Genomic DNA, 26,317 nt, shown 5'->3' on the forward strand with positions numbered 1-26,317 from the left:
AACTACAAGGTATTTTGTAGAAGAGGGCTTAGCTGAACATACCATGGTGGTTTCACACGAGGCTCTAGATTCTTAGTGGGTTTTTTAAACACCAATTTGTATCCCAGGTCTCCCGCATGTGAAGCAGCTGGTTGGGCAGAACTAATACTGTGTTAGATGCATCAAACTGGGAGTAACTAACTTTTTTCATTTGTATGCTGCATGACCACCTTTGGTGGGTTACTTCTGTTGATGGGATCAATTTTGCTAGGGGCTCCTTGAGATCTAACAATCGTAAGCAGTCAATCAATCAAATCAATCAATCAATCAAAATATTTATAGAGCGCGCTACGTACCCGTTAGGGTTTCAAGGCGCTGAGGGGGGGGGGGGGGGCTGCTGCTACTGGTCGAAGAGCCAGGTCTTGAGGAGTCTCCTGAAGGTGAGAAGGTCCTGGGTCTGCCGCAGGGGGGTCGGGAGGGCGTTCCAGGTCTTTGCGGCGAGATGGGAGAAGGATCTGCCGCTGGAGGTCTTGCGTTGGAAGCGGGGAACGATGGCGAGGGCGAGGTTCGAGGAGCGGAGTTGGCGGGAGGGGACGTAGAAGTTGTCTGTTGTTCAGGTAGGCTGGTCCGGCGTTGTGGAGTGCCTTGTGAGCGTGGGTGAGGAGCTTGAAGGTGATCCTCTTGTCCACGGGGAGCCAGTGGAGGTCTTTCAGGTGGTGGGAGATGCGACATCGGCGGGGTACGTCGAGGACCAGTCAGGCGGAGGCGTTTTGGATGAGTTGGAGGCGCCGGATGTCTTTTGCTGGGATGCCTGTGTAGAGTGCGTTGCCGTAGTCTAGTCTACTGCTGACGAGTGCCTGGGTCACAGTTTTTCTGGTTTCCGTTGGGATCCATTTGTAGATTCTACGGAGCATGCGTAGGGTGTTGTAGCAGGAGGAGGAAACTGCGTTGACCTACTTGGACATGGTGAGGGTGGAGTCGAGGACGAAACCCAGGTTGCGTGCGTGGTTGGCTGGCGTTGGAGTGGGTCCCAGCGCGGTGGGCCACCAGGAGTCGTCCCAGGCCGAGGGGGTTCGTCCGAGGATGAGGACCTCCGTCTTGTCGGAGTTCAATTTCAGGCGGCTATTTCTCATCCATTCGGCGATGGTCTTATTTCTCATCCATTCGGCGATGGTCTTCTTTCTTTCTCATCCATTCGGCATGGAGGTTGGCTTTGGCGGTGTGTGGGTCTTTGGTGATGGCGAGGATGAGCTGGGCGTCATCGGCATAGAAGAGAATGTTGAGGTTGTGCTGACGGGCCAGTTGTGCGAGGGGGGCCATGTAGACGTTGAACAGCGTCGGGCTTAGGGAGAAGCCTTGGGGTACGCCGCAGATGATGTTGGTGGCTTCGGAGCGGAAGGGTGGGAGTCGGACTCTCTGGGTTCTGCCGGAGAGGAAAGAGGAGATCCAGTTGAGGGCTTTTTCTTGTATTCCGGCTTCGTGGAGGCGTGTTAGTAGGGTGTGGTGGCAAACCGTGTCGAAGGCTGCGGAGAGGTCCAGGAGGATGAGGGCTGATGTTTCGCCGTTGTACATTTGCTGTCTGATGGCGTCTGTAGCGGCGATGAGAGCAGTCTTTGGTGCTGTGGTTGCGTCTGAAACCGGACTGGGAGGGGTCCAGGATGGAGTTGTCCTCGAGGTGGTGGGTGAGCTGAGCGTTGACTATCTTCTCGATGACCTTCGCCGGGAAGGGGAGGAGGGAGATCGGGCGGACGTTTTTGAGGTCGTTGCGGTCTGCCTTGGGTTTCTTGAGGAGGGCATGGATTTCGGCGTGCTTCCAGCTTTCCGGGAAGGTTGCGGTTTCGAAGGATAAGTTGATGACCTTTCAAAGTTGGGGGGCGATGGTAGAGTCGGCTTTGTTGTAAACGTGGTGGGGGCATGGGTCTGAAGGGGATCCTGAGTGGATGGAGTTCATGATCTTGCAAGTTTCCATGTCGTCTACGGGGGTCCAGGCGGTCAGGTGGTTGGTGCAGGTGGAGCTGTCGGGGTGGGGTCTGGCGGGGGCGTGGTGTTGAGGCTGTCATGGATGTCGGCGATCTTCTGGTAGAAGAAGGTGGACAGGGCGTTGCAGAGTTCTTGGGATAGTGGAATGTCGTTGGCGCTGGGGTTGGAGAGCTCTTTCACGATGCAGAAGAGTTCTTTGCTGTCGTGTGCGTTGTTGTTCAGGCGTTCTGTGAAGTGGGAACGTTTGGCGAGTCGGATAAGCTGGTGGTGCTTGCGGGTGGCTTCCTTGTGGGCTGCTAGGCTGTCGGGTGTGTGTTCGAGGAGCCATTTCTTCTTTAGTTTCTGGCAGATGCGTTTGGAGGTGAGGAGTTCGTCCGTGAACCAGGCGGCTTTTTTCTTTCCTTGGTTGTCGGTGGGCCTCTTGAGAGGTGCGAGGGTGTTGGCGCAGTCGTTGATCCACTGTCGTAGGTTGAGAGCGGCGGTGTCTGGGTCGGTGGGCGGGTTCTGGGCGAGGGTGCTGGTCAGTTGGTCTTCGGTGACTTTGCTCCAGCGGCGGTGGGGTGGTAGTTGGGGGCGGTGGTGTTCCATGTGCTTCTTGAATGTGAAGTGGATGCAGTGGTGGTCGGTCCAGTGGAGTTCCGTGGTGTGGCTAAAGGTGACGTGGTTGCTTGCGGAGAAGCTCGGATCGAGCGTGTGGCCGGCGATGGGGGTGGGTGTGTTGACCAGTTGTCTGAGGCTGAGGTTGGAGAGGTTTTCGATCAGGGATGTGGTGTTGGCGTCGTTGTTGTTCTCCAAGTGGAAATTGAGGTCTCCAAGGAGGATGTAGTCCGTAGAGGTGAGGGCGTGGGTGCTCGTGAGGTCGGCGATGGAGTCGCTGAAGGGTGCTCGTGGTCCTGGGGGTCGGTAGATGAGCGTTCCCCTGAGGGTGGTGTTTGGGTCAGTGTGGATCCGGAAGTGCAGGTGTTCGGCGGTCTTGAGCGTGTCGTCCGTGTGGGTGTGGATTTTGAGGGTGGATTTGTGGGCGATGGCTATTCCTCCTCCGATTCCGGTGGGGCGATCTCTTCTGGTGATCTTGTAGCCGTCCGGGATGGCTATGGCGATGTCAGGTGCTGAGGAGTCGTTCCACCAGGTTTCGGTCAGGAAGGCTACGTCTGGGGCGGTAGTGTTGAGCAGGTCCCAGAGCTCGATGGCGTGCTTTCGTGCAGAGCGTGTGTTGAGGAGTATGCAGTGGAGGTGGTTTGTGATGGTTGTTGCGGGTTTCCTTGTTCTGTTGCAGGTGAAATTGCAGGCGCGGCAGGAGAAGGGTCCTTTGGTGTTCTTCGGTGAGGCCTGGAAGCATGTTGTGGAGGAGCCGGGGTTGAGGGCGATGAGCTCGTTGGTCGAGTAGCGGCGTCTGTTGGTGCGGGGGTCGTGCGGACCAGGGGGGGTGGCGCTGAGTGCGGTCCAGGCACGGACGGGCGCAGACAGGCTTGCCTCTGGCGCGCCCGCTGCGCGCGGACGCGCAGTGCCAGCCATTAAGAAGGGAGGGGGGAGCAGTTGGGAGGGGGGAGGGAGCGGCGAATGGGGGCGGGCCGCAGGGAGGCAGCGGCAGGGAGAAACGGCAAGAGGACAAGGGGTGAAAAGCGGAATAACAGCAAACTAAAAGGCACAATTGGAAGCACAAAACAAGCAAGGCACTAAATACTGAATACATTCACAAATACGGTGAACAACGGCACAATGCACACGAGTCTAGCGACAAGCGGCAGGGGGGGGCGCACAAGGGGCAAAAGCAGATTACAACAGTTTAAGAAGGCACAAATGGAGGCAAGAAGCGCAAAAAAGCAAGGCACAGAATACAGAAAAACAGTCACAAATACGGTGAAAACGACACAATGCACACGAGTCTAGCGACGCTTAGCAGAAGCCCACTAGACACCAGGGATGAGGCGCAGGGGAGGCCTGCGGGTGGAGGAGGGCCTCGAACACGCTAGCAGCAGCGTGGGCGAGGGACAGGGACACGGACACAGCCGGGTGGTGCTGCGGACGTGGGGGTGCGAGCTCTTGACCGAAATCAGGTCAGGGGTCGCACACCCTCCACGCGCAGCGCCAGCCATTAAGAAGGGAGGGGGGAGAGAGGAGCAGCTGGGAGGCGGGAGGGAGCGGCGAATGGGGATGCGAGGGGGGCGGGGCCGCAGGGAGGCAGCGGCAGGGAGAAACGGCAAGGGGGAGCGCACAAGGGGCGAAAAGCGGAATAACAGCAAACTAAAAAGCACAATTGGAAGCACAAAGCACAAAACAAGCAAGGCACTAAATACTGAATACAGTCACAAATACGGTGAACAACAGCACAATGCACACGAGTCTAGCGACAAGCGGCGGGGGGGCGCACAAGGGGCAAAAGCGGATTACAACAGTCTAAGAAGGCACAAATGGAGGCAAGAAGCGCAAAAAAGCAAGGCACAGAATACAGAAAAACAGTCACAAATACGGTGAAAACGACACAATGCACACAAGTCTAGTGACGCTTACCAGAAGCCCACTAGACACCAGGGATGAGGCGCAGGGGAGGCCTGCGGGTGAAGCAGTGACTATAATGGCCTTCTGGACTAGTCGATTAACAGGTGTGGCCTCCCCAAAATCTTTTCAGGTGGCAGACAAACACTGCATCATATGACTTAAGCCGGTGCCACCATGCAGAGAGTATGCTTACCTTCCCTGGGGCCCACTTCTTTATCCAGACAACAGAGATGGTCAGAGTGGCAGACACAAGTATGCATGCTTGTGGCTGTCTGACCTCACACCTATCAGTGGCAGCCGGCAGCTTTAGGAGGAAGGGGGGCAGGCGGGGGACACACTCACACTCACACATTCTTTCACAAACACACACATTCTTTCACACACAGACAAGCACGCACGCACATCCATTAACAAAACTCATACCATTCAAACATGCACGCACCAAACATTCATTTTAAAAGATCGCACACTCATTCTTTCACACACACGCACATCCATTAACAACTCATAACACTCTAACATGCACGCACGCACCAAACATTCAATTTAAAACATCACACACATACACACAAACACACACACACACACTTACCTTCAGCCTCCAGGTCCCAGCCTCGGCACAGATTGGGATGGGGTCAGTGAGACTGCTGACCCCACCCCACTCTGTGACGAATTGTCACTGATTGACACTCGCCCATGGCACTTCAGGGCTTAAACTGAAGCGCCTAGGGAGAGCGTCAGTTGGTGACGCTTTCCTCGTCACCCAGGGGAGGGCCTCGAAGCACATTTGCTGAGCCGAGGAGGTCACGCCCATAGGAGCTGTGACCTCCTCAGCCCAGCAAAGTTCAGCTCAGGCAGCCAGGAGTGTCCGCAAATCGTGCATGTCTGCTCCTGGCTGCCTGAGCTGAACATGGAGAGTGTCTGTCAGGCTGACCTTTGTTCAGCCTAACAGACACTCTTCATGAGGGGCAAAAGGTGGGGGGGCGTGGCCCCTCGGCCCTAAAGGACGGGCCGCCACTGACACCTATGAAAGTCCCAATAGGCAGGGAGAAGATGGAGTGATGATGCATGTGTCAATTTAGCATGTGGTGGTGGACTAAAGAAGAGTGTAGGAAAGTTCTAAAGCAGTGGTTCCCAACCTTTTGACTTCTGTGGACCCCCATTTTATCATTACTGGAACACGGGGACCCCTACCGAATCATTATTGGAATCTGGGGATCCCCCACGGAGTCATTACTGAAAACTGGGAACCTAATCTGTTAATGATGTTTAATTTTCTAAGCAGTCACGGACCCTCTGAGGAGGCTTCCCGTCTACCACAGGTTGGGAACCACTGGTCTAAAGGATGAGATTGAGCAATATTTCCAAATTACCACAAGGATGGAAGTGATAATGAAACCATTGGTAAGTGGGAGAATATTAGAGTTCTCCTTCAAATGCAAACAAAATGACTTGAAGAAGCTTTCTCAACGGTGGTGATGTCTTAAACTAGGTGAGGCTTGCCTATCACAGGGCCTAGTGGGTGAGGCCGACAATGTATCGCTAGAATTGTGAAGCAGGATTTATGAATTTAGGGCATATCATCCCAATACTTGAAGGGCCAAAACGAGATCTACTGTACAGGAATCCCATACCTCTATCCATAATAGGTAGGGGGACATTAGTTAAAATGGTGGCACCACAAAAGGCCCTATCTACATTGCATTACCTCCAGTTTAAGATTCCTTCCTCTTTCCTCAGATATATCACAGGGTATTGCTATGGAAGAATGTTATGTAGATTTGTATAGCACAGCTTGTAACCCGTAGGATGTCCATAGTGAAATGTTATAGGTAAATATTTAATGGAGGTCTGGGAATGGCCAACCTTCCCTAATAATTCCAAGCAATACATAGTAGTTAATGCTGTACCGTTTGAGATCATACCTCAAATTTAGAATGGACTGTAGGCCAAGGGAAACAATTCGCCACTGAACTGTTTTCAAGAGTTCATTACAACACAGGAAATTGTTTGGGAAACTGACTAAAGAAACTCCACTGTGGGTGGTCACTCAAAATGTTATGTTGGAATCCGGTGTACCCAGTTCTTCTTCTACCTACAATTGACATTCCCACTCCCTATATCTTTCCAATAAAGATACTCTACCTGAACAAATGCCTTTGGAAGTGAAATTAGCTATATCCATGGGTATCTGGTGAAACAATCTCGAAGGTATACAGGATGATAGATAGCAATCCTTGCTCTGGCTGGGAGAGAGATTTCAATATTCTCAAAATACTGTTTAATCCAGTTTAAAGATCTGCACCAGATTTACTACAGTAGACAGCAACTGTGCCGGTTGGACAAAACATTCCTCTGCACTATGTATAGGAATCCACGCAGAAGACGGAGACCTTCCCCAGACGGTGTGGAATTCTAGAATTGTCTTAGGGGCTCTGGTTGGCAACAAGAAGAATGTTCAAGTGAAGTCCTTGATCATCTTATCAACCTTGCCCCCCACCCTTACAGGCTTACTGAACATCCTAGTCTAAGTTGGGGCCAACAATTCTGAGAAAGCATTCTTTAGATTGTGGCGAGGAACATTGCTCAACAATTGAGAAAGAAGCCCAGCATGTTACAAAGTGGGCTTCTGGAATGGGCCCCAGATGGTATTGATGATACAGTATGAATTCCATGTTCATCCATAAAAAATTCCACCATGTGAATATAGCTCTGTGGCAGGGCACAAGAACAGGAGAAGCCAGCCCGATGTTTGAGTCCCCCAGGGGGACTCCGACGAGAACACTGGATGCATGCACAGAGGAGCGTGCATGCGTCATCCTTAAAGATCCGTCACCGGGGAGAGCGGAGGGAGGAGGAAGAACAGCCGGAGCAGAGAAAGAATGTGAAAGAATAAGGAAAGCCGGAGCGGACGAAGGAGGCGAACTAAGAGGTAAAACCAGCGTGGACGGAGGCATGACGGAACATCCCTAAGCAGAGGCACGATAATTAAAGAAATAAATAAAAAGAAAGACAACAATGTACAAGGGAAGAAAAACTACACCCCCCCCCCTCCCAAAAAGAAAATCAAACCACGGTTTCTACCACCTCATTACTTGTTTTTTTCTATTTTTTCTTTCATGTGTGTAGCACTCACTTGGGTAAATGCTTTATTCCTAACCCACAGAAGAAATCCCCACACTACTCTACCCCCTAAGTGCATGCAAGCAACAAGGAAAACACTTCCCTTACAACGGCTTGTTCTTTTGTTCTTCCCTTCTTTCGCTGGCTACCTGAGAGCTGGATAATGAAGAAACCTGATGACCTAAGGAGACAAAGGAATAAAAGAAGCTGTCAGACCAAGGAGAAGAGAAAGACTAGGCTTACAGAGATATACCACAGACTGTATTGACTGAGCAGAGCACTGTTTAAAACAAATAAAATCCATTTTGATCGTCCTCCCTAGTTTGAGCCATTTCCTAGGGGAAAGGAGAAGCCTTGGTGACCTCCCTGGAGAAGCTCTATCACAAGCTAGTTTAGGAGGGTCTTTCCAACAGGAAAGCATCACTTCAAAAGCAAGAGCAATGCAAGGATCAAACTATAAAACAATTAGGGTTTAGTAGATAACTGCTCAAAACTACGTGCTATAGAACCTAAGAATATATTCTTCTGTGTAGGCAGTACATTAGAGTTAAAGGTTTTTGAACTCTAGTTTGGCGTAAATGTTTATAGATTATTAACATGAGAGCAATTGTACAACATAAAGTAAACAACCAGTATATTTAGAGCATGGGCACCATAAAAGAATCAAATTGAGCAACAGAATCTGGAGTGATAGCCGTTCTATTATAAATAAAAAGTGATTGCTCAATGTGAGCAGCTTTAGAGGTAGTAAATAATTTAAGCCAAATCTCATCTCAGAAGGGTGGTGAGGATATGAGAGAGAAATATGTTCCCCTTCCTTATTCCAGAGGACTTTCACTTCTATGGGAATCAGATGATATTAATGTTTTGTACATGTAGGCAGCTTTAGGGATAGTGTCATGCAAAACTGTTTCAAAAGGGGTAACAAGTACAGCTATTTCTGAATCGGGGCTCATCTAATGTTTAGAAAAGAAATATTGGAGGGAAGAGAAAATCTGTCTATATTCCTTTATGAAGGAGTCTGGTAACTAATAATGTAGTTATAAGAATTTGAAAGATACAATAGAATTATTTTCCACAGATTGATTAACAAAATACCCCTCTCCTTCCAGTGCTTAAAGTAAAAATGTATGTTGCAAATTTTAAGAAACTTATTGTAAAAAAAAAAAAAAAAATAGGAGTACAAAAAGCACTGTTGAAAATTTAGGTTAGCAAAACATACTTTGTGGATTAGATATTGTCAATATTTTAAAATGTTTTTTTTTTTTATATTAAAGTACAGTTTGACATATGAACAACATTTTTAAAGGAAAGTTTATTAAATAAAGTGCATTCACAATTAATCCACATTGGAATAGGTTGATCATGAAAGTTGTTAATCATAGCATAAAATTGTTAGATCAAAAAAGAGGAGTGGTAAAGTTTACATTCTGGGAATTGAACACCTCTTCACTCTTAATACGTTTAGGTTTAAAGTGGGCAATACATGTATGTTTATTATTCCATAAGAATTTCATACAAATGGAGTCAAGTTGCTTAAAATGGCAATGGGGGATTTTAAAGAATTACATAGAGATGGTGTAAAAATGTCTAGAACGATATTCATTTTATGGTATTGAGTCTCCCCCACCATGATAAATGTAGTGGAGATCAAGAAAGGAGTAATGTTTGTAACCTGGATTTCAACATAGTGAAATTCTGACAGTGTGCCCTGTATGGTAGGAGAAAACCAAACACCAAGGTGTTAAATATTTGAGGAACACCAAGTGAAGCTGGTATTAGCAAACATGTATTGATAGCAGAGGGAGTTCAATGGAAAAATCTCAGTTTTAATACAATTAGGGGTGTATCCTGAGACGTTATATCATAATGAAATCTCTTGTATATATAAAAAAAAAAAAAGGATGCAGGGAGGTCAAGTGATTGGACATTTAGATTAGAATGTCATAGGCAGATAATTTGACTTCCAAACAGAGGTGGTTTCTGCTTTATGGCTAAGGGGCTGTGCCCCTCTGAAATTCTCACACATTTATGCCCAAAAAATGTAATATTTATTTGTATAGAGATGTGATCGCATCTCTAAACAAACTGATTCATTTAAGTCTGGGCTGTTGGTCATAGCCTGTCTGCCCAGCCTTGTTCTGAAGCAGGAGACGGAAGCCAGGCAGTGAATCAACTTCCTCCACTGTGACATTCAACGCAGAGTTTACCTTTCTAAAGCCCTTTGTTTCCATTGTAGTCTATGGCAGTATCCGCTTTAGGCCAGTGATGCTTTTAGCATCATGGTTTCGGGTGTTGGAGTCTTCATCGCTGTGTGAGAGCAGGCATCTGTCATTCACAGGCATAGATCTCACCCATTCCCATTTGTCATGCAGTAGGCGTGGATGTAAGCATTTGTTATTTGGTGCCTTGTCCTCGGTAATGGTAAGTATTATAATGCTAATCTAGGGTTATTTATATTGTGCTGAGACTCCTTGTAAACTTAACCTCCTCCACTGTGACACTCCAGACTCCGGCTGCAGATCGCTTGTCCCTTCAGAAGTGGAGTTGCTGTATGTGTTCCCGCAAGAAATTGATTAAAAAAAACGAGCATGGTTCTTGTTCCCTTGTGAAGGTGATCCAAATATCTGACTCAATCTCAAAGCGAGAAATATGTGCCTACAGTAAAGGCAGTTATCTTCTGTATGGTGTTAAAACTTGTCCTATCTTCATGCCCTTAACATTAATGCCAAAAACATGCAGTGATTTGTGAACAATGAATGTTAAAATGTTAAGGTAATGTGTGTCCGCGGTTTAGTTCCTCTCTTATTTCACATTTTACTTAATGATGCATTACTCAAGAGAGTTAGCTGTTTCATCATGTGTTCTGTACCTTTTTTATTTGTTCATCTTATTACTCTTGGAAAGTGCCAGGTGTTTGAGGGGCTTTGATTGAGAGTGCTGGTGCTGAGGCTGAAGGCAAAGCAAACTGCCTGTCAGCAGGTTGGTGTCTCTGCATATCACACAGAAAAATTGTCATGTATTACAGTTACAATTACAATTCAGTGTAATTGTGTATAAAGGGGGTGGACAAAATATTTGGAAGGCAAAAGGAATAAAGTGCTTAAATGTGAATGAGTACAGAGTGCGTTTGGGGTGGTAAAATGAGGGCGATACGAGGAAGTTAATTCTGGGGAGAGTGAAAAGGGGGTGCTCAAGAAGAAAGAGGAGGTTAAAAATGTGCAGATGGATGAGCTCAAACATCTAACATCCATTGACAAAGCCAATAGTATTGACAGTTTTTAGGAGTATATCAGTTGTGTTATATTTCTGGATGCAATAACATCTCGGAGAGAAACCAAAATACAGGTCGGTGGCACACTATGGGAATCACAGAAATGTATTTTACATGTCCCCCCTAAGAGCCCCCACGTTTTTCATCCCACTTAAAGACCTGCCTGCACATATTTCTGTATGACTGACTGTAACCAGCAGCTGTGGGTGCTTGCCAATGCCTGGTTAGAGAATTGTCTTCCAAAGTTGGTGCGGCATGCAGTGCAAGACACTGAAGTTGTTGCGCTGTACAATTTGCACGTTAAAGTAACTGTGGAACATATTAATGCAGTAAGATATGGGGCAGTTGTAATGTGTTTAGTATTTCGAGACTATAGGTTTATAACCTTTGCTTTCTCACTAAATTCATTTGCTTTAAAATGCACCATTTTGTCAATCTTTTTTCATTGTTTTCTTGGGAGGAGGACCCACACTGGACCCCACATTTGTCCATTAAGCTTGCTCACTTCACTCGCTACATGAGTCATAGCCAACTTTTACCCCCCACCACTTTCAAATGTCACCAGCCGCCACTGCATCCAAAGAGCCCTGTCTGTAGCCAGATACAAGGGTATTACAGTGTATCTGTTCTAGTAATGGTTCTAAGCAAAGAACAAATAATAATGGAGATGGGAGACAACCCTGTCTGGTGCCTCTGTGTAGATCAAAGGAAGGAGAAAAACAGATGCTGAGAAAAACACTAGCACGGGGTTGAAATACAGTAGTTTTATAAAAAAAATCTTGGGACAAAACCTGACCAATGAAGGGTAGTAAACAAAAATTGCCAATTAATGCTTTCAAAAGCTTTTCAGCATCTGAAGAGACAGCTGCAATAGAGATTATCAATTTTTCCAGCTAGACTAACAATATTGGAGAAAAGTTTAGCATTGTCTGCAGCAAGTCTACCTTTTAATAAAGCCAGATTGGTCAGGGTTAACAAGAAGGGGTGCCATGGATTCAAGGCGGGAGAATAAGATATTGGCCATTAATCATAGTTAATAAGGGCAATGGGCGTATAATATGTGAAAAAGTTTGGGTCTTTATCTTGTATGGGAAGTATAATAATCGGGCCTTCAAAATAGGATGCACTAGCTTTGGAATCAGAGAGAAAAGAGTTAAAAGGTCTAGTAATTTGGGAACAAATTGGGGTATAGGGATGAAACCAGTTCAATGGGGAACTCCTCAGGACCAGAACCATTAGCTCTCTTCAGAGATTTACTTACTTTCAAAACCTCCTGAGTTTTGAGGTCCAATTCAAACCCAATGGATCTCTGTCTGTAAGGGATGGTGGGCTAGGGAGGCCATCAAGGACATTCTGTACATTAAGTGCATAATATCCTCTGTATAGAGTGTTTTATAAATGGATTGATCGACACTGTAAGTATCAGTATTATAGATTGATGTGGAGTTAACAATTTAATTGATAATAGGACCAATAGATTTAAGCTCAGCTTTTATTTTTAAGTAGCCAGCAAGCATTTTACTACTTTTTGCTCTGACCCCACAGAACTTGGATTTGACTTTGAGTAAAATAGGTAAAGTCGGCATGTTTGGGAGTCTTATTGGATTTGAATAGGAGGAGATATTGAGCATTTAAATTCTTCTTTCTTCTGGCTGAGTAAGCTATGGAGAAATCTTGAAATGAGGCCTTAAAAGCATCCCAATTATCAACAATAGATGATTCCTTAGGATTATTGAAGCAGAAAAGACCTGTCTATATTCCTTTATGAATGAGTCGGGTAACTAATAATGTAGTTTTAAGAATTCGAAAGATACAATAGAATTATTTTCCACAGATTGATGATCAAAATGCCCTTCTCCTTCCAGTGCTTAAAGGCATTAGCTTCAATAATAAATTAACTGTTGGATAACAAGGGATTATTACATTTCCATTTGTCAGTTTTGGAATCAATAGTAGAAAAATCAAAAGAGGAGAGTACAAGGATATGATCATAAATTAACATGGAGCCAATTTCAGAGGATTGTAGAGTAGGGATCAATGATTTAGTGACTAAAATATATTCAGTTCTGGAGATTGTATTGTGAACATTGGAGAAAAAAGAAATTTCCAATTTATCCGTGTTATAAATTTTCCAAACATCAAGTAATGGTCGAAATGAGATGGCTGTTTGGTATGCTTTGTGATTTATCTGGCTTAAATATTTAGACTTTCTAACTGAAAAAGGACCCAACAATTGGTTAAAGTCACCAGCCATAATGATATTGGAATTACAAATATTGTCAAGTTTTACTGTACTAGACTGAAAGAATCTGGATCGGGACTAGCTGGGCCATAGACGTTAAACAGAATAACAAGCTTGTTATGAACCATAGCCTTGGCCATCAGTATCCCATTCAGTGGATTTAACCTGTAGTCCCAGAGCTTTGATATAGGATAGTAACACCACCCTTATGATCAATGGCTGGAGAGAAAGAAAAGAAACCTGCCCAGCCCCTTGTCTTTTCAGTTTAACAGATTCATCAGCATTACAGTGAGGTTCTTGTGAAAGAGCAATTTGAAATCAAGCTTAGATCAGTGAGAGAGTACCTTTTGATAGTTGGCAGGGTGACCAAGACCTCAAACGTTCCATGAGACAATCTTAAAATTACTGCATACAAGAGAGTAACATTACAGAAATGTGGGTAACAGGCTGCAAAATGAAAGGAGACAAAAATGACAACATTTGTGAAATAAAATGCAGGATGAAAATGGGGACAGAAAAACTAGTATCATCTGAGTACTCACAAAGAGCAGAGTGGAAAAAAAAAAGTAAGGCAAAGGAGAGGAAAGTAGAAGAACGAGCAGAGGAGAGCAGAAGAAACAGCAGATCAAGGATGAGCATCCAAGAAGTGGTAAGAAATATGTCAACACCGTAATAAGAACAGTAGCAGAGAGCAGATAAAAACATTAACAAGAAGAAAAAAGCCATTGTAAGGAGATGAAACGGAAACAAGTGCATGGAAGCATCTTGAGACTTCTGACAGTATCCATAACATGGGACAAAATGTTCTGAAGAAACATTGTCAGTTTAATAGGATCATCAAAGGATTTAGAAGTGCCTTCATAAGTTATCTTGTATGAGCAGAGGACGAGAATGCCATATTGTATGTTTAGATGTTGCATTTGAGGTCTCGGAGCAAGAAAATCCTTTTTTCTGGCATCCGTAGCATCGGAGATGTCTTGAGATATAAATATATTATGACTGGACAAGACACTGTTTGCCCTTAGCAGCTTTCAAGACATGGAGAATGTCCAAAAATTCAAGGAAGAGCATGAATATACCTTGAGGTTTGGAAAAATTAGTGTTTAGCTGACCCAGGCGATGAGCTTGTTGCAAATTGAGAGGAGGAGGAGTAGGGAGTCCAAGGAGTTCTTGAAGAAAAAAAAGAAAAAATGAAGGAGATCAGGTCCTTTGAGAGCTTCAGAGAGTGTAGATTGTTGCAACAAATTCCGTTCTCCAAATTTTCTGTATGGAGTTTGAGTTTTAAGATTTGTTCTAGCAAGGAATTGTATAGGCTAATCCTGAAGAGAACTAACACATTACTTCATTTCAACCATCTTGCCCCCCTTAATAATCAATCTATTCTCAATCTGTTGCAGTTTCTCTTTGGTCGCACACATAAAACGTTGTAAGCCACTGACCACGGGTACTATCCAAAACTGGATTATTAGCAGACATGATAAGTGAAGGAGGATCTTTTCGGACTTTGTGACAGATGGAGTGGCTTTTGTGCCAGCACGCAAGTCACTGGCCATTTTGAAGTGATGTGTATTATTATTATTATTATTGAGAAACCTTCTTAGAGGGTTTTAATTTGCCCATAAACTAATTTTACGATCACCATACAGTAAAGGCAAGTACCGAAAGACACAGGCTTGAAAAAAATCTTTAGAGATCAATATAAATCAAAGTGATTGTCGTGCAATAATATTGAGGCACTAGAGTCCTTCAAACATCCAGGCATTCATGAACATAAAGGAGGCAGAAAAACAACAATAGTAGGGTGGCCTGTTGAATGGAACATCTCTGCTGCAATTTGGAGAGAGATCATGAAAGAAAGTATCGCAAAGAGTGGTGACTGCTATCAAACCGTGCCTCTGGGCATTTCAGTATAAGAATGGCAGACACTTATACCATCAAATTATAGAAAAAAGCTTATATGTATGCTAAAAGGAGGTCTTCAAAACATCTGGTATGTTAGAGGACTCTCATGAAGATAAAGATGCAAGCGGTCCATTGAGAAGATGGCGACTGGTGCCAAACAGCATCACTGGGCATTTCAGATGTAAAAGAAAAGTAGACTTTTAGCATCAGATGAAGGGACATGAAAAACATGTCATATCATGTTCCCAAGAACTCCTGATAGGTCAGCCATACTTCATGAGGAGAAATTTTTCAAGTGACAAGCAAAGAAAATGGCGACCGCTCGTGTTCTAAATAAAATCCACCTCGTGGCACACAGGAGAGGCAAAATGAGGGAACAGGCCAGAGCCCCGCCAGGAAGGTTAAGCATCAGCAGGAATGCTGAGGAGAAGATTCAGAACTCTTCTAATGACGTTTTGAAGAAAATAGGGCTTCTGGATGCCAGAGCTCACAGGTCGACTTCCTTCTTGTTCGGTGTTGAAGCCTCACCCCTCCCACCCTCAATTAGATTTATGACCGAGGCTAGGGCAATGAGGTGAAGAACTGAGATATTTAACTCTTAAATAGGCTGCCAGAGGGTGGGAGATCTGTATCTGAATAATTCATTTCTGATGCTTACAGAGGTAGGTGAGCTGTTTGGAGTTGGTCCCGGGCAGTTGCTGCAATATGCAAGTTTATTTCGTACAGCCTGTGAAATATGGGCGGGTTTCCCAGAGGAACCAAGGAAGTCCCGAGTACTGACAACACTTTTGGGTCTGGGCTTTCATACGGGCCTCCTCTCTTGATTGTATGCAGCCCTGAAGGGAGGTCGGCAGACAGACATAACATCGACCCATATTAAATGGGACACAGACTTTGACGCCCTAGTCACAGATGGTGAGTGGAACCATGCTAGAGTGCAGGTACAGTACACTACTAGCAATGCTAGGTTTAAACTAACACAACTCTATTGTCTCCACAAAGCTTACTTAACACTGTAGAGGCTCCATAGGGTTTGCCCAATGCGGCCGGCCAGCTGTGCCCACTGCAATAAGACCCCTGCGGCTTCATCCATGTAACATGGAGGTGCCGCAAGCTGCGGGCCGATTGGACTATGGTACTTTATTTGGTGAATATAACAGGAGTCAGGGCCAGTCTGTAGATCTGACTTGTCCTCATGCTGGCTAGACAGCATATCGCTATCCACTGGGCACGAGCCGCTCCACTAACGTGGGATACATGGAGAGCTGGCTTACTGGAATTTGCGATAGGTGAGGAGTGTAGGCTCAAGAAGGTTCACACAGATGAGCGTGCGGAGAGAGACTTGGGGATCTGGGGTGAGTTAGCGGACCATTTGGGGGTGGGGATGCGGCAGAGGAGGGGGATGGATCAACCCCGGGGTCACCTATACCTACAGAGCTGCACGCCACCGCCCCACCCCCTATGAGCAATTGATGAAATCAGAGTAGCCATAATGTTGTTAATTGTCTTCCCTCCACTCCCCCCCCCCCCCCCCCCCTCTGCCTCCCCCCAGCCCTCCCCAACTAGCGGAGTACTGTCCAGGTGTGCAACACAGACTGAGGATGGTATGTTTTGAGAGTCCAAATGTTGGGTGTTTGCTGGTATCTGAAGTGTACTGATGAATCTCTGTACCTGTACTGCGATTTTGCTCAGGTTCGTGATTTCAAACCAGAGTTTTTATGTATTATGTGCTTTATTTGGTTAAAAAAAACTCTTAAGTCCTTGTCAGCTCAAAGCGTGAGAACAAAATTGTTTTTAAATGCTTTTAAATGGGAGAAAATGTCAAAAGTTGCCTTAATAATTAAGTTAACTCTATTTTCTCCCAGGGCTGTCTCCTCCACTAAGGCAGAGCAGTGTCCTGGATTTTACAGAACAGGAAAAATAAAATGAAAATAACTTATGCTTCGTTCTTATCATTTTATTTTCCCTTTTAGTAAAGGGCAAGGTGAGCTGGGCTGGAGGGAAGGAGCCGGAGGAGGGCTATGCACCACAATGTGTGCATGTCTGTTTGGCCAGCCGTGTTTGGCTGGCCAAATAGACATGCACACTTTGCATGTTCTCTACCTGCCTGTATTGACCAGAGAACATGAACAGGCTCCCAGCTTGAGCAGGCCGCTCAGACCAATCAATGACATGTCAATGGCAGCTTCCACTGTTTTCTCCCATTTGAATGTGTTGCATTTACAAACAGCAGGCCTCATGCCTCTGATGGCCAGGAGGTGTTGTGCCATATTTATAACTGACATTTAAGTGAAGAAAAATATATCAGTGAAAAATTAAGCCTTATTGTTTTTCTTCACTCTCAGCTATGCTTATTACTTCTTAATGTTTCATGGAGTATATTTCTTCACTTTAAACTCCTCTCATTTAAACAATTGACTGCAATATTTTGTTATAAAATGGCACTTTGTCTACAGGCTACTGGGAGCAAGATAACTGCTGCTTATAAATGCGACCTTTGAAACGGGAGAACATTTCGATGAGTTTTATGAAATCCTTATAAACGTGAAGTTAACTCTTCAGTTTAATTTTCTATCATTTTTAAAGTATAACCTTTACATACAGCAGGCATCTTTCTCCCAGTGGCTTGTAGACACTGTGCCATATTCATGACTGAAAAATACAGTCATTATTTTAAGTGGGAGAAATTTAAAGTGCAGAAAAATGTTCCGTTATGAACATTTTTGCAGAACATATTTCTGCACTTTATATTTCTCCAATTTTTTTTTTTTTGTATGTTTGTGTTATACATGTAACAGTACCACATATGGAGAAAGATGTGTCCTGTGGCACAGATACATACAACACAAGCTCTGTCACCAATACACACATCCCATTCACACACACACAGGTTTGTACATCCCCCAAAGAATACGCTCTCACTGATACATATGGACCCTGTCATAGTACCCCTATCCAAAGTACTTTGACATCAAGCCTAGTGTCCATAGAACGAGATATTATAGTTTGATCAATGAAGCTGGACGTGGGGGTGTCTGGTAACCGTGCATGAGTTGCTTAGCCTTCAGTAGCTTTCAATGACTTTCACTGATCAGAAGTAGCTTTCACTATAGAAAAGGTTAGAGACCCCTGGATTAAACTCTAGCTACTTTACAGAAGGAACAACTCTTGAGACTCACGAGGCCTACTGAGTTTGATTTTTATGGGACGGCACAGGTGTGACACATTGTTCTATTTAAATGCATGTTTTTTTTTAAAAAGCACACAAAAAAATGCCTGGCACAAACCATATCTGCAGAGAGTAATATGCCAGTTGTTTCCAATTTATTGAGTGGAGGAACATCATCACCCACTTGAGGCTCCGCCTCTGAGCCATGGCCTTTCCCCACGCTCAGCAATAGTAATAAATAACATACTGCACTCTGTGCATCTGCATTTACATACAGATTCAGATGTGTGTGGATTGCTTCATGCATAAATGTGAAATGGAGAGGGGGAGGTTTATGGCTCTAAATTTCAGAACTCAGACCTAACCTACAGGTTTCTTTTCAGGTCTGGTTGTTTGCCAGCTGACCACTACTGAGCCATCATCCACCATCAACGAAACATCCCCAGTTCCAACCGCAGAAGGTAACTGCAGTGCAGTGAACATCTCTCTGTGCGCGCCGTGTTCACCAGGGACATTCTACAGTAATGGTAAGTTTAGCTGTCCGAACTTCCATGTGTTGTTGCAAGAACAGTTCTCTTTTCTGTGGCAAACAGGGCATTCTCCTTTTTGTTTTGGGAAGATTTTCTCTTTTTTTGTTTTGAGCACATAGAGCACGTTTATTAAGTAGAAAGCGTTGCAGAATGTTTGTTGTACTTATGTACCCTTAGGGTGTACTGAGCCTTCTGCCAGAAGTTAAAATGTCTCCATGATTACAGTACTCATGGTTCTGTTATATTAAATTATTTATTCGTGTGGTTTTTTAACAAATCACACGGCTATAGACGCAACAAAATGTCAATATAGGACAAACTAATCAGCATATATTTGGATGCAAAATCCATAATTTAGTACTTGGCACACTGTGTTGGTTAGGATCGAACTAAATGGGCTCAGGACAAAAACGCATCGAAATCTGGATTGTGTGTGTGTGTGTTTGTGTGTAATATATATATATATATATATATATATATATATATATATATATATATATATATATATATATATATATATATATATATATATATATATATTTATATATATATATACACACACATTCTGTATCTTGGGTCTGATGGTGCAGTATGCTCTTATGCACCTACTGCAGAGATCTGTGTGTTTGACATCATAGTCACAAGTTTGAATCCCGATGAATCAGCCTTTCCTCCTCTGTTGATAAAATGAGTGCCATTGAGTTGCCTAACTATAGTGTTATTACACTGCCAGGGTCTGAAGGGAATCTTTAGTTGATTACTTACATGAGTCGTCCCTGGAAGATAATGGGATTACTGTAGGAGGCTGGACTGGCTTGTAGGGAGTACCTAGGGGTACTTGCACCAGGCCCAGTTATCCCTTATTAGTGTATAGGGTGTCTAATGGTAGCTTAGCAGAGCAGCTTAGGCTGAACTAGGAGACGAGTGAAGCTCCTACAGTACCACTTAGTGTCATATGCACACTATCATAAGAAAACACAATACACAGATATACTAAAAATAAAGGTACTTTATTTTTATGACAATATGCCAAAAGTATCTCAGTGAGTACCCTCAGTATGAGGATAGCAAATATACACAAGATATATGTACACAATACCAAAATATGCAGTAATAGTATTAGAAAACAGTGCAAACAATGTATAGTTACAATAGGATGCAATGGAGACACATAGGGATAGGGGCAACACAAACCATATACTCCAAAAGTGGAATGCGAACCACGAATGGACCCCAAACCTATGTGACCTTGTAGAGGGTCGCTGGGACTATTAGAAAATAGTAAGGGTTAGAAAAATAGCCCACCCCAAGACCCTGAAAAGTGAGTGCAAAGTGCACTAAAGTTCCCCAAAGGACATAGAAGTCGTGATAGGGGAATTCTGCAGGAAAGACACAATCCAACAATGCAACAACGATGAATTTCCAGTCGAGGGTACCTGTGGAACAAGGAAGTCGGAGATGCCCAGGAAATGCCAGCTGTGGGTGCAAAGGAGCTGCTACTGGACAGTAGAAGCGTAGGTTTCTGCAAGAACGACAAGGGCTAGAGACTTTCCCTTTGGAGGACGGATCCCTCACGCCGTGGAGAGTCGTGCAGAAGTGAAAGACCGCCAACAAGCCTTGCTAGCTGCAAATTGTGCGGTAAGGGTTTTTGGATGCTGCTGTGTCCCAGGAGGGACCAGGATGTCGCAAATTGCGTCAGGGGACAGAGGGGACGTAGAGCAAGACAAGGAGCCCTCTCAGCAGCAGGCAGCACCCGGAGAAGTGCCAGAAACAGGCACTACAAGGATGCGTGAAACGGTGCTCACCCGAAGTCGCACAAAGGAGTCCCACGTCGCCGAAGAACAACTTAGGAGGTCGTGCAATGCAGGTTAGAGTGCCGTGGACCCAGGCTGGACTGTGCACAAAGGATTTCCGCCGGAAGTGCACGGAGGCCAGAGTAGCTGCAAAAGTCACGGTTTCCAACAATGCAGTCTGGCGTGGGGAGGCAAGGACTTACCTCCACCAAACTTGGACTGAAGAGTCACTGGACTGTGGGAGTCACTTGGACAGAGTTGCTGGATTCAAGGGACCTCGCTCGTTGTGCTGAGAGGAGACCCAAGGTACCGGTGATGCAGTTCTTTGGTGCCTGCGGTTGCAGGGGGACGATTCCGTCGACCCACAGGAGATTTCTTCGGAGCTTCTAGTGCAGAAAGGAGGCAGACTACCCCCACAGCATGCACCACCAGGAAAACAGTCGCGAAGGCGTCAGGATCAGCGTTACAGAGTTGCAGTAGTCGTCTTTGCTACTATGTTGCAGTTTTGCAGGCTTCCAGCGCGGTCAGCAGTCGATTCCTTGGCAGAAGGTGGAGAGAGATGCAGAGGAACTAGGATGAGCTCTTGCATTCGTTATCTAAGGAATCCCAAGAGACAGAGACCCTAAATAGCCAGAAAAGAGGGTTTGGCTACCTAGGAGAGAGGATAGGCTAGCAACACCTGAAGGAGCCTATCAGAAGGAGTCTCTGATGTCACCTGATGGCACTGGCCACTCAGAGCAGTCCAGTGTGCCAGCAGCACCTCTGTTTCCAAGATGGCAGAGGTCTGGAGCACACTGGAGGAGCTCTGGGCACCTCCCAGGGGAGGTACAGGTCAGGGGAGTGGTCACTCCCCTTTCCTTTGTCCAGTTTCGCGCCAGAGCAGGGCTAAGGGGTCCCTGAACCGGTGTAGACTGGCTTATGCAGAAATGGGCACCAAATGTGCCCATGAAAGCATTTCCAGAGGCTGGGGGAGGCTACTCCTCCCCTGCCTTCATACCATTTTCCAAAGGGAGAGGGTGTAACACCCTCTCTCAGAGGAAGTCCTTTGTTCTGCCATCCTGGGCCAGGCCTGGCTGGACCCCAGGAGGGCAGATGCCTGTCTGAGGGGTTGGCAGCAGCAGCTGCAGTGAAACCCCGGGAAAGGCATTTTGGCAGTACCAGGGTCTGTGCTACAGACCACTGGGATCATGGGATTGTGCCAACTATGCCAGGATGGTATAGAGGGGGCAATTCCATGATCATAGACATATTACATGGCCATATTCGGAGTTACCATTGTGAAGCTACATATAGGTAGTGACCTATATGTAGTGCACGCGTGTAATGGTGTCCCCGCACTCACAAAGTCCGGGGAATTGGCCCTGGACAATGTGGGGGCACCTTGGCTAGTGCCAGGGTGCCCTCACACTAAGTAACTTAGCACCCAACCTTTACCAGGTAAAGGTTAGACATATAGGTGACTTATAAGTTACTTAAGTGCAGTGTAAAATGGCTGTGAAATAACGTGGACGTTATTTCACTCAGGCTGCAGTGGCAGGCCTGTGTAAGAATTGTCAGAGCTCCCTATGGGTGGCAAAAGAAATGCTGCAGCCCATAGGGATCTCCTGGAACCCCAATACCCTGGGTACCTCAGTACCATATACTAGGGAATTATAAGGGTGTTCCAATAAGCCAATGTAAATTGGTAAAATTGGTCACTAGCCTGTTAGTGACAATTTGAAAGAAATGAGAGAGCATAACCACTGAGGTTCTGATTAGCAGAGCCTCAGTGAGACAGTTAGTCATAACACAGGTAACACATTCAGGCACACTTATGAGCACTGGGGCCCTGACTAGCAGGGTCCCAGTGACACATACAACTAAAACAACATATATACAGTGAAAAAATGGGGGTAACATGCCAGGCAAGATGGTACTTTCCTACAATTACCCCTCAAGAGTGAGATGCCCCCAGCATCACAGTGAAGTTAGAGACGGACAGGGACAGAATACTTGGAAGAAACCCTTTTCTTTAGCACCCTCCCCCCCCCCCCCACACACACACCACCACAACCAGCAATTAGCACAACAACAAAAAAGGGTAGGTGAAGTTACCAAACCAAGAAAAAACAGTGGTGAGGGGAAGAGCATGGAAAGTTTGAAAGTCTGGGGTAAACAAGAAAGGAAAAAAGATAATTCAGGTGTACATGAGTCCAACTAGAAAGCAAAAATAACTTAGGAAGCATAAACTAAGCGGAAGCCTTTCTTTAGGACTTTAGTGTGGCAAATTTGATGATCCCACTTGCTTGACTTGTAAACAAGAGGAACCCCTAAAAGACAGCCAGGGTCATGTTCATTGCTGACCAATAACAAAGTGCAAGTCAGGGGAAAAACAACAATGTCCCTTAAACCTTGACACATCAATGGCAGAAGCCACAGAAACGGATGTAAAAAAAAAAGTCATCCAAGGTAGGATAACACCTTTAAACTGGAGGTTAACCTGACAAAATTAAAGTAGGAAAAACAGCCAATGATCTTCTCAGAAATAAGTGCTTCCCGCCTCCCGAAATTGGAATAGACAGTAGTCAAGGAGACCCAGTGCCAGACGTCTGCAATGGCGTCAGCTAGAGCAAATAAACAGATGGTGAAGGACCTCTTCCAGAAGCTTGCATGTCAAAAAGCAAACTGTCAAAAGGTAACAAACAAACTGACTCCCTACCAGACGATGAAGCACCTGCCACTAAAGAGTTTGTGGCAGGCCTCTTCCAAAGTCTGAAAATACGTTTTAAAACCACTGTTTAGTGTTTTTGAAATGTACATACCAGTCCAAAATGTAAAATATTGGTGTCGACAACAGCAGTAGAGCAAATAAGTGATTGCTTTTCATCACTATAAAGAGAATTAAAGCCGGACCTGCACAAGTCTCTGGGTGAAAGGAGGAGATGGGAGAGAGTATGAACAAGAGAGGCTAAACCAGGAAATTACTAGCTTGTAAGTACAAATAGTTTCTTGTAAAACCTCGTGAAAGACCTTGAAAACCACTGTAGGTGACATAAGAGGTGCATTTGGGGTACAGCAGGGAGCAGATGAAGTAGGCATTGAGAACTACATCCAGCATATATTCAAATAACTGCTCCAATCAACTAAATTGCAAGTTATCTATTGAAATAAGGGAGCTCAACACACCAGGTGTCTCCCAAAACCACCCAGACCTCCTGACCGCAGTCCCATTTATTTTTTTTCTTGTAAAAGAAAAATAAAGGAAGTGACTAAAAAAATAGATGACTTTGCCTTAGAAGGACATCCAATAATGTCAATTCAGGTCCTATTCACAGTTAACGTACAAAAAAAAGAAAGTAATTGTGGTCGGTAATCGAATACTACCAGTCCCACTGCAAAGAATACAGATGAAGATGCCCTTAACGGTTGATTTCCAAGTGGCAAGGTCAATACAGCCGGACAAGATCACGGACTGAGGCCTTGAAAGTACTCACGATGCCGCATGACCTGCCAGAACACAGACAATCATGGGACTATGCCTTGACTCATCAACAGCAAAACCATAGAGATACATGTAAGAGCGTCCATGGCAAGGAAAATCCTGACACTGAGCATAGCGGCCATCAACAAAGAATGAAATACAGAACTAGACCTACACAAAAAATCAGCCCTCTAGCAAGTAAGCAGAGGCACCAGGGCTCCTGACACTTCAGAAGAGGAGCTCAAATAAAACTGCTAGCCATAGAGAGCCCTAGTGGAGCAATCTAATGTATGAAAAGAGAGTGAGCAGAGCACAGGAGTGGGGAGGGTGAGAAATGTTTATGGAGGTTCTCTGGTCAGTTTTTTCTAGAAGGGAGTGAAATCGTGGGAATCACTGAATTCATTTAGTGTTGAGGAGGGTTTGGAGGGTGGTTGTTGAGAGGGGAAAGGAAAAGGGACAGTAGTATGGAAGAACGGTGGAAGTGAATCCCAGGATGAAGCAGAAGTATGGGCTCAACTCATGGTAAAAGAGAGGAACCCTATCTCCGAGAGCTTTCCAGTGATTAAGGATGTTAGGGGCATTTTGTTAAACATAAGGGGGGGAAACAAACATAGCTACTGAGTAAACGTGCTAAGGGCAATTAAGTTCATTTCCAGACACCAAATGTGATTGAGAGTCTGAGTCTTTGAAGTTTATTGCGAGTCAGCTTCATTTAAAGTGCCACTCCTCTGCTCACTTCTTTCTCTTTAAAGCAGTCTGTCACAGCAGGAGCGACTCCAGTATCAAAAGTTTAGCTCAGGACCCCAATCATACTCTTTATGGTTCTTTTATCAGCCCCATCTCCTTCCTGAGATGTGCCCAGACCCTTTCCGTGTTACCTTACCACTCACTGATTCAAAGAGAACCTTTTGTGTACAGGAAAAGCTTGGCTCTTTGTTGTGATCCAGGAACGTGATGAAGCGAAGTAAAAGCAGAAAGTAAGTTTATTCATGAATCAAATACAGGAGCCACCACAACGCGAGTTGTTGGCAACATGCCAACCGCCGATCTCCTTCCCCACGAGCTCCCCAAGCCCTCCGTTCCACATTCCACCACCCCGAGCCCTGCATTCTAAATTCCAACTACATAGTAAACATAACATAGCATCTCTCCCTTTTTTTTTTTAATAAATAACAAACATAACAAAAAAAACAAATATCTAACTGTTAACATAAATATTGAACAATTCCTGAAAACACTCTGTTGAGAGCACAGAGACTAAACAGCAACCATCACTCAACAGACCTCAACTTCCATGGTAAAAACTTTTCCCGGGAAGATCTACGCAAACACCCTTCTGTAAAATTTGTCGCTGAATTTTGAGTACTCGACCTATGTGAATTTTGGACATGTACCTTCGAATTGCCACTTTTACACACCTCACCATAATCACGCTGACCTCTAGCGCTTGGAGAAAAATCCTCGGACACCTTTACAATCTTTGACATATTCCACCACCGACCATCATCAAGCATGATCGCACTTCCACACACTTTTCTTACTCTAAAAGGTTTACTGAAACTAGCACCACCTTTTTTAACAAACATGTTTTTTTTTATACGTACTAAGTCTCCAGGACAAAACACCTGCAACTTAGTGGCTTTAATCACATCGTATCTCTTCTTCATGCGTTGCTGTCCTGACTCCACATTCTCCCAACTGACACCACCTTTCATTACACGCTTTCCTTTATTTTTCAATGAACTTGCTAACCAAGAGGGAAACAAGGTGGATGTAGGTTTGCGACCTCTTAATGCTTCAAAAGGAGACACATTAGTCAAAGAATGAGGAGTGGAACGATAAACCCACAACATGGTGCTAATCGCCTCTTGGATGTCATAATTATTGTGTCTAGCCCATTTTATGCAATCCCCAACAACCCTATTCATTCTTTCGACCAAACCATTAGTTTGGGGATGATATAATGAGCTTCTCAAATGTCTAATATCAGTTTGCCGTAAGAAGAGTTCCATTTCAGAATTAACAAACTGTACCCCATTGTCAGAAATAATGGTATTCGGGAAACCCTCGCGCATAAAAACCTCTTTAAGAAAATTGACCGCATTGGTCGCTGACGGAGCAGCACAAAAATAAACCTCTGGCCATCTGCTGTGATAATCCATGAGAACAAAGGCATAACGCAAATTATGAGGAAGAAAATTAAATGGCCCAATCAAATCAATACCAAGTTTAGACCAAGGTCTTTCCGGAACCTGAATAGGGTGTAAAGGCGGGGTACAAACTTTCAAACCCTTCTCAGCAGAATTGCAAATGACACAACCCTTAACCACAACATCTACCTCTTTATCCATAGATGGCCACCAATA

At 44.9% G+C, this 26,317-nt stretch overlaps 1 protein-coding gene across 3 annotated transcripts in view; it reads left to right on the forward strand.

Annotated features, from left to right (window-relative positions):
- The window catches only part of LOC138249750 (signal peptide, CUB and EGF-like domain-containing protein 1), a 325,594-nt gene that overhangs the window by 126,785 nt on the left and 172,492 nt on the right, over window positions 1-26,317 (forward strand). For 2 of the 3 annotated variants that reach the window (XM_069203825.1, XM_069203816.1), the window contains exon 2: window positions 18,552-18,695. The exons of the other annotated variant lie outside the window; for it this stretch is intronic. In XM_069203825.1, coding sequence (XP_069059926.1) covers window positions 18,552-18,695 — 144 coding nt within the window. The remainder of the gene's footprint in view (window positions 1-18,551; window positions 18,696-26,317) is intronic. 3 annotated transcript variants of the gene reach the window in all.

The sequence above is a fragment of the Pleurodeles waltl genome, chromosome 1_2 (genome assembly GCF_031143425.1).
Source record: "Pleurodeles waltl isolate 20211129_DDA chromosome 1_2, aPleWal1.hap1.20221129, whole genome shotgun sequence".
NCBI classification, from domain to species: domain Eukaryota; kingdom Metazoa; phylum Chordata; class Amphibia; order Caudata; family Salamandridae; genus Pleurodeles; species Pleurodeles waltl.